A 13,128-nucleotide genomic window follows, 5' to 3' on the forward strand; every position below is an offset into this window, starting at 1 on the left:
ACTCCTGTTTTCTCAAAACAGCCCCATTAAAGATTCTCCATATTAATTCTCATCTGACAATCTTTCACCTGGTTCCAGAGCCAATGCCATTTTAAAAAACAGGCGTTTACATTTGTTGGTGGCTCTTAATAAAGGCTTTTTTTCAGGCAACCATTCCAAAGAGGGGTATTGACATGGCTCGTCGGTCTATGTGTTTCTCCAGGACCTAAGCATGTAGTATGAGCACAGAGGACCCGTGACACATCTCAGCAACACTGACTGAGGGGATGCTTCCCCCGAAGCAGCGTAACTGTGATCTCTCCACGGCCTCTCTACTATCCGACCAGGAAGGCTATGATTTAATGATGAGAGCCCACTTTGATAATTCATACATAGCAGACAAGACCAGTCCTCTGGCCCCGCTGTTGTCCCACAACCCATCCACTCACACTCAGTGCTTCGACCTTTCTGCTGCCTTCAACATACACAGTCAAACGGCGGCAGAAGACGGCGGCCCTCACATGCAGAGCACCCGCATACGCGCACGCCTAAACTCAGAGAAACACACGCCGAGAAAAACCAACCACACATACTCCCAGCTGACACACACACTTTCAGTCTGTGTGTCTCGCTCTCTCAGAGTGCTTCACCCCATCTGAGTGTCTGTGTTTCTGTCTGAGCCTGCATGAATAGTAGAACATGGAATCTTTCGCCAGTCAAAAAAGAAGGGCAGTTTGGCCCTAAGGTTAAAGGTTTCAGTTGAATCCGGGTTAGGTTTAAGGCTCGATTTTTGGGATTAAGGGGTTTGGGTTAAGAATCGGGTTTGGGAAAAGAGGACTCGGAGAACTATTATGTAATGAAAAGTGATTCAAGAAATAATGTTTGGTGTCCCCACAAGGAGAGTAAAAAGCTAAAATATGTGCGTTGGTGTCAGTGTAGGAGGAGGGTTCGCTGACAGGCCCTCTCTGACGTGATCGAATGTGTCAGACGAAGGCCTGCCAACGTTTAAGCCTCATCTTTTATTCACTCTCAAGCTACACCAAAGAACGCTGATTTATTTTGCATGACAACTATGAATTTTAAGTAAGGCACATTAAAAAATTCTCCTCAGCCCTACTCTAAATATTATTGCTCTTTAACAGAGGTAGTTTCTCTGTACAACTGAGATAGTAGACAGTGCCCGAGATGGGCGGCGTCAGCAGGGGACCTGCGTGATGTTCTCTCACGAGACATAGGGCAAGCAATGATGAGCGCCCGCCTCCCAGGAGATGAGGGAATAGGGAAGAGGGGGAGCCAGAATAGGTGGAGCCAGTAGAGGAGAAAAACTTAACAGGAAAACAACCTACTCTCATTATCACACAGGTAGCTCACAACACATAGTATCCAACTCATCCACTGAGTCATCACTCAACCTGGTAAGTTTACTGGGGGCTATCTGTTACAGCTACAGGGACATCCTGCTCTGCTGTGTGCTGCCACAGTGACTCCCTGACTTTGCTGTGACACAACAAGAGCTGGGAGATTCCCAAAGCTGTAGCTCATCATGTTGTACTCCTATTTTAAATGTAAATAGTATTTTTTACTGTACTTGCATATTAAATTTTTTGTTTTATCCAATTTTCCATATTTTGTGTAAATCCCAGAATGAGTACCTGCTGCTTTTGGCAATAACCAATAGTTAAAATAAGACTAGGTGAGAAGTTACACCATTCAAGGATACTTGCTATGGTTTGAAGTTGGTAAGGCACACAATTTTCAGGTCTAATTTTACTTGCACCATAGGCAGAAAAACAGTAGAAGGTGCTGGAAATATAGGCACCAGTAACTATAATTAGTCACTCAGTTTCATAGTATGTGGTGTAATAAAACAGTTTTACTACATAAATAGTAGTACCTCTGGGCAACGAAAAAGCAGAAGAACTGAAATGTAGTCCACCTACAGTATTTAGGGATAAGATGTTGTGTATGTTGCCATCAATGCTTTTTTGAAAATGTACCAGCTAATGAGCAGAAAGTCTGATACAGACCAGGTCTATGTTATATTCTTTTTTGAAGCAGATGATGGGAATCAACCATTTCTTCCTAAATAAACTGACTGCTGCTTTCTGCTAATATGCAGTCATCTGTTCATACAGCTGGTAAAATATATGAGCTAACATGCTGCTGACGGGTTGCACATGTGCAATGTAAGACTTGATAAAGAAGGTTGTGGGTGCAACGAAAGGCTGCTCTAAGCAGACTCATCTCTACCCTACGTTCAGTATTCTTTTTTGATAGCCCATAACTGCTTGGATGATGCATATTTTTTAATAACAAGCAATATTACAGAGCCTGGTAATAAAACGCAAGAGGGAAAGAAAGACAGAAGGGGATAGAGCGATATATAAAGAGAAAAGAAAATATGGGAGTGAGAGAGAGGGAGAGGAATAGGGAAATAAAGAGGTTTCCATTGTATTGGAAGAAGCTCAGGGCGTGGTTGCTCTTTTGGATGGAATACAACTGGCTGAGTAAAATATCAGACAGTAGCATTATCAGGTGCGAAAGGCAACAAAAAATGCACGCCTTGAAATGAATAGACCACTGTAAATAGCATCATTTTGCTAAAGATAAATCCAGTAAACATCCCTATTTACACATAGTTGGTTAATGTTTATGCTCTTTGAAGAAAATGTGTTAGCAGTTGATCTGTAGCCCTTCTCTGTAGAAGAGAGGGACTAAAAATAAGGAAGACCCACACATGTAAATAGCTGCTCCCCTGGGCCCTTAGTTTGCCTCTAATTGAAGTATTGACGGGTTTAAATGAAGCAGAAATGCACTGAAGAGGTTCAGCGGCCTTTGGAAAGCACAAAGACATCCGTGCACATTCTTATGCACACGTGCGCGCGCACACACACACACACACACACACACAGTGAGGGAAAGGGGGGCAGACAGGCAGCAGTGCATACTGAGACACTTAACGGTCTCCCTTTTCAAACTACTCAAGCGAATAAGTACACTTTTACAGAAAGCATCTTGAGTCCACAAGTGCCCAGTTCAGGGTTAAAAGGCATGAAATGTGATATTTTGATCATTGACAAGAGCACAGCTGTGCCGTCATGTAATGACTGAGCTTCCAACCACCCAGTAGCAAGACGTATAACACAAGCAAAAGAGACAAAAACGTCATACCTCTTGGCTTTGTTTATAATAACACTTTTCCCCCTTTTAAGATGTCAATAATTTGTACTGGGTAAAACTGAACTGGAAAAACCAGCGACTTAGTCGCAGTGGGCGTGCTTTACAATATGAGGAGCAGCTCTCAACTACTTCCAGTGTAGACCTGTAGTACGTTACAATGTAGTCTCAGAACGGGCACGCGCGCACGCACACACACACACACAGTAAATGCTTTAAGGCTGATACATTAAAAGCAATGTCTTGCTTTCCCTTCCTCCCCCTTTACATTCCCAATGCTATGTGTGTCCTGGGGCCCACTGTCTCAGTGTCATGGAAGAGGCTGATCTGGGGCTGAGGCTGGGGCAATGGCACTGCGGGAGGATAATACACTTCAACACTCATTCCATCATCTCCTCTACTCGCGGGGCATCCTGGGAAAGTAGGCCACCACACCATGCCTCACTGGTCTATTCCCCCAAACGCACACACATTGATATGCATATAGCCTATAATGTACCCACCCACCAACATGCGCCCGGCACACACACTCAGATACACACACACACACACACAGACACACAAACACACACACAGTCCTCCGGCTCACCAGGATTCTTCTCACAGGGCACCTTGTACACAGGGATGACTGGTTGAGTGGAGCCACACTAATGCCCCGTTCTCCTGCACAATTACTCTCACAACCAACACACTCACTCACCACCACTCTGCCACAGAATGCTCAGATGACAACCGGAGACAAATACCTCCTGGGAAAACGGGAGGGAGAGAGGAAGAGACAGTGCACTGAAGGTCCTTCTCCTGCTGGGCCTGGCTACGGCGCACAGCAACTCGGCTACTGTTGGTTGTCTTTCTGTCTGCAATATTCCGGCAGCTACTGCATAGGACATGCTGACCAATGACCAGTGTGGCATGGTAAAAAAATAAATAAATCGATGCTGGCCGGGCCTTGGACTGTGCTGATTGGCCGTGTAACTGTGCTCTCCCGGAGGGTTCAGAGACAGGTCCAGGCGCTGCATGGCAACCATGGCCTGTAGTAAGCTAATGTACTGACAGAAACAGAGTGCTACATAAGCACTTCAATGTCAGCGTCATTAACTATGACAAGATTATACTGTACAGTACAGTGGGTGAGGCCAGAGTGCTGACTACCACAGAGCCACTTTTTTGTTGACAAATCAGAGTAAGTATAAGAAAATCAAAGCGAGTGCACATTTCTACTAATGTCTGATGTGCATATGTTTGCTTATGACAGTCGGTGCGTTGTAGTGGGCTTGTCTGTATTGTATGTGCGTGGGTGTTTGAGCATCTTTGTGTGTGTGTGTGCGGGTATGTATGTACGTCCGTAAGTACTGTATGCTTGTGTGAGTGTTTGCATATTTGTGTAACAGTCAATGGGGTGTGGGGTACATACATCTGAGCACCATCAACACAATGCTGGACTGTAGATTGGAGACCAGGGCATTACCAATCTGCAGAGACACACCACTATCCGTCTGAATTCAAATGCAAAAGCACGGAATATCCTTGTTTAAGTATGGCACTACTCAACTGCGAGATGATTCCACGTACAGATATAATAGTAGCCAACAGAGCAACTTTCAAGTGCTTTACATACTTAAGTGTAAAGAAATATCTAATGACTAACCAGTTGAAAAGGCTTTATTACGTAACTGATTTGTGCCCCCATTCCTTTTAAATTACCACTGATGTTACTGATGCTTAAGCCTTAGATGGCTCTGCTTTATGTTGGTTTAGTAACCATAAAGAGATTTGAGATGCTGTCTACAAGGCTATAGGAGAACACGCTAAGGAAAATCAATCCACACCCAGAGACAGGGCTGATTAAGGATGTCAAAAGGTATAGGATGGCACAACACATTGATGTGTCTACAGGGAATTAGAGAGGCAGAAAGGGCACACTTGTGACATTATTAAGGTGATATATGTAAGGTGCTATTTGTTATTTTAATTTTAAATGTGATTAAGGCAGGGATGTTATAATTCCCAAGGGGGGAGGGGGGGGGAGTTAGTGTAATGTGACAGTAGGGACAACATTTGACCCATCCCATGTATTTCCACTTCCAGCTAACTCAAACTCACCTGTTGATGCTTCACCCAATAATAACAAACACACAAACGGAAAACAATTTGATGGATATACTTCAAGTCCAAAAGTATCATTACAGAGCATGTAGTGCCTTACTTTTGACGGTGAGGTACATGGACTTGCTGACGTCCGCTCCCACGTCATTGCTGACCTTACACAGGTAGTAGCCACTGTCCTCTTCCAGCACGTGTTTGATAAGCAGAGAGCCATTGGCCAGCAGCTGGATACGGGAGCCAGAGTTCAAGGCAATGGGCTGGAACTGGGGAACCCCGTTACCTGAGGAGGAGACAAAGTTGGCATCAGTCAGAGCATGGAAACAACTGGATGTTGTTGCATATCTAAAGGACCAGTAGGTCTGTAATATACTTGAGTCCTTCAATGGAATCATGTTATTTTGGCATAAGCAGAGGTTCATATAGATTACATGTCTCAGAAACAGGGGGTTCAACCCCCTCTTCCTGAGTAGAGAAGAGACCTCTTTCTGGCTAACAAGTGGTGCTGACAGGATGTCATAGCCAGAATGTAGACAACTATAAAACATGCCCTTTTGTCGTTAAAAGCATTCATTTGAAACTAAATGAACAGGCAGAAGACCATGCCATTATGACTGGGTCCGAGAGCAATTAACTGGAGAAATCCCCCAAGGACATCCTGTCAGAATAGGCAATAAAAGAAACAAAGCTGCTTTTCCAGAATGGAGTTCTGCCCTAACCAAAGACTGCCTAAATTAGGTCATATACCGTCACCTCCAAAATAATTGGCACACTGGTGTCAATGAACGATTTAGTATTTTTCCCCAATGTGGAATACATTGTTCTACATTAAAGATACAATGGAATCAATAAAAAAATGATCTAATTAAAAATGTACTTCTTAGTTTCAAAAAGTAAACAATAAGCACACTGGAAAATATCTTGTCATTGATAACAATGACTGGAATTGGATGCAAATGACCCTTCGCAGGTAAAGTAGTAGCTATTTTGCAAAGCCGGAAATTCACACAGTAGTAATTAAGAGTACTAACCAAAAATATATTCTGAAATTACAATGTTCTAATAGTTAGGTTAGAATGTTTCTCCTAACCAGTTCTAACTTCAGAAACTGTCCCACAATGTGTGATGTTTACTTGTGTGTGAGTGTGTATATATATATATATAAATACACTGATCAGCCATAACATTATGACCACTCACTGGTGAAGTGAATAACACTGATAATCTTGTTATCATAGCACCTGTCAGTGGGTGGGATATATTAGGCAGCAAGTGAACATTATGTCCTCAAAGTTGATGTGTTATAAGCAGGAAAAATGGGCAAAAGTAAGGATCTGATCAACTTTGACAAGGGCCAAATTGTGATAGACGACTAGATCAGAGCATCTCCAAAACTGCAGCCCTTGTGGGGTTTTCCCGGTCCGCAGAGGTCAGTACCTATCAAATGTGGTGCAAGGAAGGAAATGTAGTGAATCGGCGACAGGGTCTTGGACGGCCAAGGCTCATTGATGCAAGTGGGGAGCGAAGGCTGGCCCGTGTCGTCCGATAAATGTTAATGCTGGTACTGATAGAAAGGTGTCAAAACACAGAGCATCGCAGCTTGTTGCGTATGGGGCTGCGTAGCCGCAGGCCAGTCTGGGTGCCCATGCTGACCCCTGTCACTGCCTACAATGGGCACGTGAGCATCAGATCTGGACCATGGAGCAATGGAAAAAGGTGGCCTGGTCTGATGAATCACGTTTCCTTTTACATCACGTGGATGGCCGGGTGCGTGTTTGTCGCCTACCTGGAGAATACATGGCACCAGGATGCACAATAGGAGGAAGGCAAGCCGGCGGAGGCAGTGTGATGCTTTGGGCAATGTTCTGCTGGGAAGCCTTGGGTCCTGCCATCCACGTGGATGTTACTTTGACACGTACCACCTACCTGAGCATTGTTGCAGACCATGTGCACCCTTTCATGGCGACAGCATTCCCTGATGGCATTGGCCTCTTTCAGCAGGATAATGCGCCCTGCCTCAAAACCAAATTCCCCAGATCTCAATCCAATTGAGCATCTGTGGGATGTGCTGGAAAACAGGTCCAATTCATGGAGGCCCCACCTCGCATCTTGCAGGACTTAAAGAATCTGCTGCTAACGTCTTGGTTGCCGGATACCACAGCTCACCTACAGAGGTCTAGTGGAATCCATGCCTTAATGGGTCAAGGCTGTGTTGGCAGCAAAAGGAGGACCTACACAATATTAGGCAGGTGGTCATAATGTTATGGCAGAATAGTATATATACATACATGTAACAGTATTTATGTTACGTATACTCTTATCTTGCATTCAAATGCATTTGGTTGCCATATCAGGACCATTTATCGTTGCTCGATAAAAAAAATGTAAGTCGGTAATTATTGTCTGCCTCTAGTTAGCTAAAATGTTTCAACCAGCAAACTGCTTGTGAACTTTGCTTGCTAGTGAGCTACTGTCTGACAGATCACCAGAGTTCCTGTGTGGAGATGAGAGAACATTCTAGAAGGACAATCATTTCTGCAGCACTTCACAAGTCAGGCCTTTATGGTGTAGTGGCCAGGAAATGAATTCTCAGTAAAAGACAGCCAGCATGGGGTTTGCCAGAAGGAACCTAAAGAACTCTCAGACATTGAAAACCAAGATTCTCTTTCTGCTGAAATCAAGACTGAACTATTTGGCCTGAATGTGGAAGAAACCTTGAGTGGCCAGAGCTTGGGCTTTGAACCAAATCTTTGGAGAGATCTGAAAACAGGAGTCCTCTTCCAGTCCTCCATGACGACATCACAGAGCTGGTTGATGTTAGAGACCTTGCGCTCCTCCACTTTCCATTTGAGGATGCCCCACAGATGCTCAATAGGGTTTAGGTCTGGAGACATGCTTGGCCAGTCCTTCACCTTTACCCTCAGCTTCTAAAGAAAGGCAGTGGTCATCTTGGAGGTGTGTTTAGGGTTGTTATCATGTTGGAATACTGCCCTGAGGCCCAGTCTCCGAAGGGAGGGGATCATGCTCTGCTTCAGTATGTCACAGTACATGTTGGCATTCATGGTTCCCTCAATGAACTGTTGCTCCCCAGTGCAACACTCATGCAGCCCCAGACCATGACACTCCCACCACCATGTTTGACAGTAGGCAAGACACACTTGTCTTTGTACTCTTCACCTGGTTGCTGAACCAAATACATTTATTTGGTCTCATCAGACCACTGGTTCCAGTAATCCATGTCCTTAGTCTGCTTGTTTTCTGCAAACTGTTTGCAGGCTTCCTTGTGCATCATCTTTAGAAGAGGCTTCCTTCTGGGATGACAGCCATGCAGACCAATTTGAAGTAGTGTGCAGCGTATGGTCTGAGCACTGACAGGCTGACCCCCCACCCCTTCAACCTCTGCAGCAATGCTGGCAGCACTTTCACTCACCTAAAGGATTATTAGGAACACCTGTTCAATTTCTCATGAATGCAATTATCTAATCAACCAATCACATGGCAGTTGCTTCAATGCATTTAGGGGTGTGGTCCTGGTCAAGACAATCTCCTGAACTCCAAACTGAATGTCAGAATGGTAAAGAAAGATGATTTAAGCAATTTTGAGCGTGACATGGTTGTTGGTGCCAGACGGGCCAGTCTGAGTATTTCACAATCTGCTCAGTTACTGGGATTTTCACGCACAACCATTTCTAGGGTTTACAAAGAATGGTGTGAAAAGGGAAAAACATCCAGTATGCAGCAGTCCTGTGGGCGAAAATGCCTTGTTGATGCTAGAGGTCAGAGGAGAATGGGCCGACTAATTCAAGCTGATTACAACCGAGGTATGCAGCAAAGCATTTGTGAAGCCACAACACGCACAACCTTGACGCGGATGGGCTACAACAGCAGAAGACCCCACCGGGTACCACTCATCTCCACTACAAATAGGAAAAATAGTTTTCTTGGCACACTTTAGGCCCCTTAGTGCCAATTGGGCATCGTTTAAATGCCACGGCCTACCTGAGCATTGTTTCTGACCATATCCATCCCTTTATGACCACCATGTAGCCATCCTCTGATGGCTACTTCCAGCAGGATAATGCACCATGTCACAAAGCTCGAATCATTTCAAATTGGTTTCTTGAACATGACAATGAGTTCACTGTACTGAAATGGCCCCCACAGCAACCCAATAGAGCATCTTTGGGATGTGGTGGAACGGGAGTTTCGTGCCCTGGATGTGCATCCCACAAATCTCCATCAACTGCAAGATGCTATCCTATCAATATGGGCCAACATTTCTAAAGAATGCTTTCAGCACCTTGTTGAATCAATGCCACGTAGAATTAAGGCAGTTCTGAAGGCGAAAGGGGGTCAAACACAGGATTAGTATGGTGTTCCTAATAATCCTTTAGGTGAGTGTATATGTCTATTTCCCAAAGACAACCTCTGGATATGATGCTGAGCATGTGCACTCAACTTCTTTGGTCGACCATGGTGAGGCCTGTTCTGTATGGTCTTGGCCACCGTGCTGCAGCTCAGTTTCAGGGTTTTGGCAATTTTCTTATAGCCTAGGCCATCTTTATGTAGAGCAACAATACTTTTTTTCAGATCCTCAGAAAGTTCTTTGCCATGAGGTGCCATGTTGAACTTCCAGTGACCAGTATGAGGGAGTGTGAGAGCGATAACACCAAATTAAAAACACGTGCTCCCTATTCAGACCTGAGACCTTGTAACACTTGCAAGTCACATGACATCGGGGAGGGAAAATAGCTAATTGGGCCCAATTTGGAAATGTTCACTAAGGTGTGTACTCACTTTTGTTGCCAGCGGTTTAAACATTAATGGCTGTGTGTTGAGTTACTTTGAGGGGACAGTAACTTTACAGTGTTATACAAGCTGTACTCTCACTACTTTACATTGTATCAAAGTGTCATTTTTTCAGTGTGGTCACACGCATAAATGTGAGGGGTGTATTAAATTTTGTGAGATACTGTATGCCTACCAGGCTGGTAAGGATAAATAGGTTCTGAGCAACCAAGTAAGGATAATTAGGTTCTTTGCAGGTTGGTATGACCAATAGGTGCTTCGCAAGCTGATAAGTATAAGGTGCCGTAGTTCCCTCCCAGACTGGTAAGGATAAATTGGTCCCTCCCTGGCTGATATGGACAATTAAGTGCCTCACCGGCTGGTAAGGATACACTAGTGCTTCACAGGTTGGTCATTGTGATCTGGGGGCTGGTAAATGGTTTTAACGGCTTCTCTCCAGTTGGTCATTGTCTTGTTTATACTCTGCACTAACATGGGGATTTCATGATCTAATGATTTTAAAGGAAGGTTTAATGACGTTTGAAATAGTTTGGAGACCAATCATAAACCAGAGCAAAAGTGGATTGACTGTGGTAACCTCATCTCAGGGGGCAGGAGGTGTGACCCTGTGTCCCAAATGGCACTCAGCTCAAATCTATAGAAAATACTACGATAAACATATCTTGTTGGACAGGTTGTGACCCACACCCAGACCCAGTCTGCTCTGCCTGAAAAATAAAGGCATAGACATATCAAAGGTTGTGGGTGGAATTATTGAACCTAGAGTAATGGCGAAAACTGAGTCACTTTTGAGTTGTGTTTGTTTGGGCACACCATACAGTTTGCAAAACCTGGCTGAAATGGGGACATTTTGGCATTGATTTTGAAAATATGGCTGATCATGAAAAAACTGTCCTTTATTTAAGGATAGTGATCATATAAAGCCATATGTTATCACATAGTTGTTTGGCTCCTTTTTTTAAATCATGATAACAGGAATCATCCAAATGGCCCTGATAAAAAGTTGACATACCCTTTGGCCTTGTTACAGACACACAATGTGACACACACAGGTGAAAATGGCAATTAAAGGTGAATTTCCCAATTACTTATTAAGAAATGAAAAATTCTGGGATCTCTTCGTACCAAGCCAAGGTCAGGTAGACCAAGAAAGATTTCAGCCAAAACTGTCAGAAGAATTGTTCGGGATACAAAGAAAAACCCACAGGTAATCTCAGGGGAAATACAGGCTGCTCTTGGTTGTTTCAAGGAGCACAATAAAACGATGCTTGAACAAAAATGAGCTGCATGGTTGAGATGCCAGAAAGAAGCCTTTACTGTGCCAATGCCACAAAAAACCTGGTAACAATATGCCTGACAACACCTTGACACGCCTCTGGCACACTGTAATTTGGAGTGACAAGACCAAAACAGAACATTATATTCACAACCATAAGCACTATGTTTGGAGAGGGGTCAACAAGGCCTATAGTGAACAGAATACCATCCTCACTGTGAAGCATGGTGGTGGCTCACTGATGTTTTGGGGGTGTGTGAGCTCTAAAGGCACAGGGAATCTTGTGAAAATGTATGTCAAGATGAATGCAGCATGTTATCAGAAAATACTAGCAGACAATTCACATTCTTCTGTACAAAAGCTGTACATGGAACGCTCTTGGACTTTCCAGCATGACAATGACCCTAAGCACAAGGTCAAATTGACCCTCCAGTGGTTATAGCAGAAAAAGGTGAAGGTTCTGGAGTGGCCATCACAGTCTCCTAACCTTAATATCATCAAGCCACTCTGGGGACATTTAAACGTGCGGTTCATGCAAGATGACCAAATACTTTGCATGGCCTGGAGGCACTTTGCCAAGACGAATGGGCAGCTATACCACCTGCAAGAATTTGGGGCCTCATAGACACCTATTACAAAAGACTGCACACTGTCATTGATGCTAAAGTGGGTAATACACAGCATTAAGAACTAAGGGTATGCAGACTTTTGGGGTCAGTTAATTTTTTCCTTTGTTGCCATGTTTTGTTTTATGATTGTGCCATTCTGTTATGACATACAGTTGAATGTGAATCCCATAAGAATTAAAAGACGTGTTTTGCCTGCTCATTCATGTTTTCTTTACAAATGGTACATATATTACCAATTCTCCAAGGGTATGCAATCTATTGAGCACAAATGTTCAACATGGAACTGTACTGTGCACTGTAAACACTGAAACAATTATAAATTGTATTAACTGCTCAATCCAGCTTGATGCGAAAATAGACTTAATAGACTTAAAAATAGATTTGTAGCATTTATGAGATTAATTAAAAGTTGAATATCAGGAAATATGTTTAAGGGATTTTAGAGTGTACTTTAGTTAAAATGTCAATTTCAAATTGTCTTGTACAACTGTCTGGTCTTAGTAGTAATTGTGTAAAGTTAGTCAGAGACAGTTTAAGCATGAGCATGATAGGAAGCTATAAAATGTTTTAGTAATTTGACTAAAACATTTAATTGTTGTGTAACCATCTCAAAGATTTCTCATCTCTAGATACCTAAGCTCTGGTGAAATGTTTTGTGTCTTAATTTAGCTGGATTAGTAGGCTAGTTTGCTGGCTAGCAAACATTTGCTAATTCTTTGATCCCAGCTGGTAATTTTGAAATATTTGTGCTGTCATTTATTTTCCTAATATGAAACTGATTAGGACCCTGGCAAATATCAAAGCAACACAAACATAGCTAGAGTTGACTTTTGTTTATTTCAATACAGTGATTTACACTGAGTTTCCTTTCTTGACTGATACAGAGAAAAATGGAAGGATACAGTTGGACAAAGTAAAAATTTGATGAGACAAAGGAGGGACATAGCATGCTACTCATTTAAATGTTTTGTGTATGAAGTAAATTATTATGTTGAAGTAAAAGTATATGATTCATGTTTATATTTGAGCAAGAACATGACTCTGTGTGAACAATAGAATTGTGTTGGTCTTGTAATTGTTTTGGTCTCGCTAGCTACAGTAGCTAGCTAGCAAGCTAGAGTGAGGGGAAAAAGTATTTGATTCCCTGCTGATTTT

At 43.1% G+C, this 13,128-nt stretch overlaps 1 protein-coding gene across 1 annotated transcript in view; it reads right to left on the bottom strand.

The window, feature by feature from the left end:
- dscamb (Down syndrome cell adhesion molecule b) overlaps positions 1-13,128 on the bottom strand; it is a 161,231-nt gene that overhangs the window by 24,806 nt on the left and 123,297 nt on the right. The window contains exon 11 of the mRNA XM_010889381.5: positions 5,363-5,542. Within this exon, the coding sequence (XP_010887683.4) occupies positions 5,363-5,542 (180 nt within the window). The remainder of the gene's footprint in view (positions 1-5,362; positions 5,543-13,128) is intronic.

Source organism: Esox lucius, chromosome 1, assembly GCF_011004845.1.
Source record: "Esox lucius isolate fEsoLuc1 chromosome 1, fEsoLuc1.pri, whole genome shotgun sequence".
Taxonomy (NCBI): Eukaryota; Metazoa; Chordata; class Actinopteri; order Esociformes; family Esocidae; genus Esox; species Esox lucius.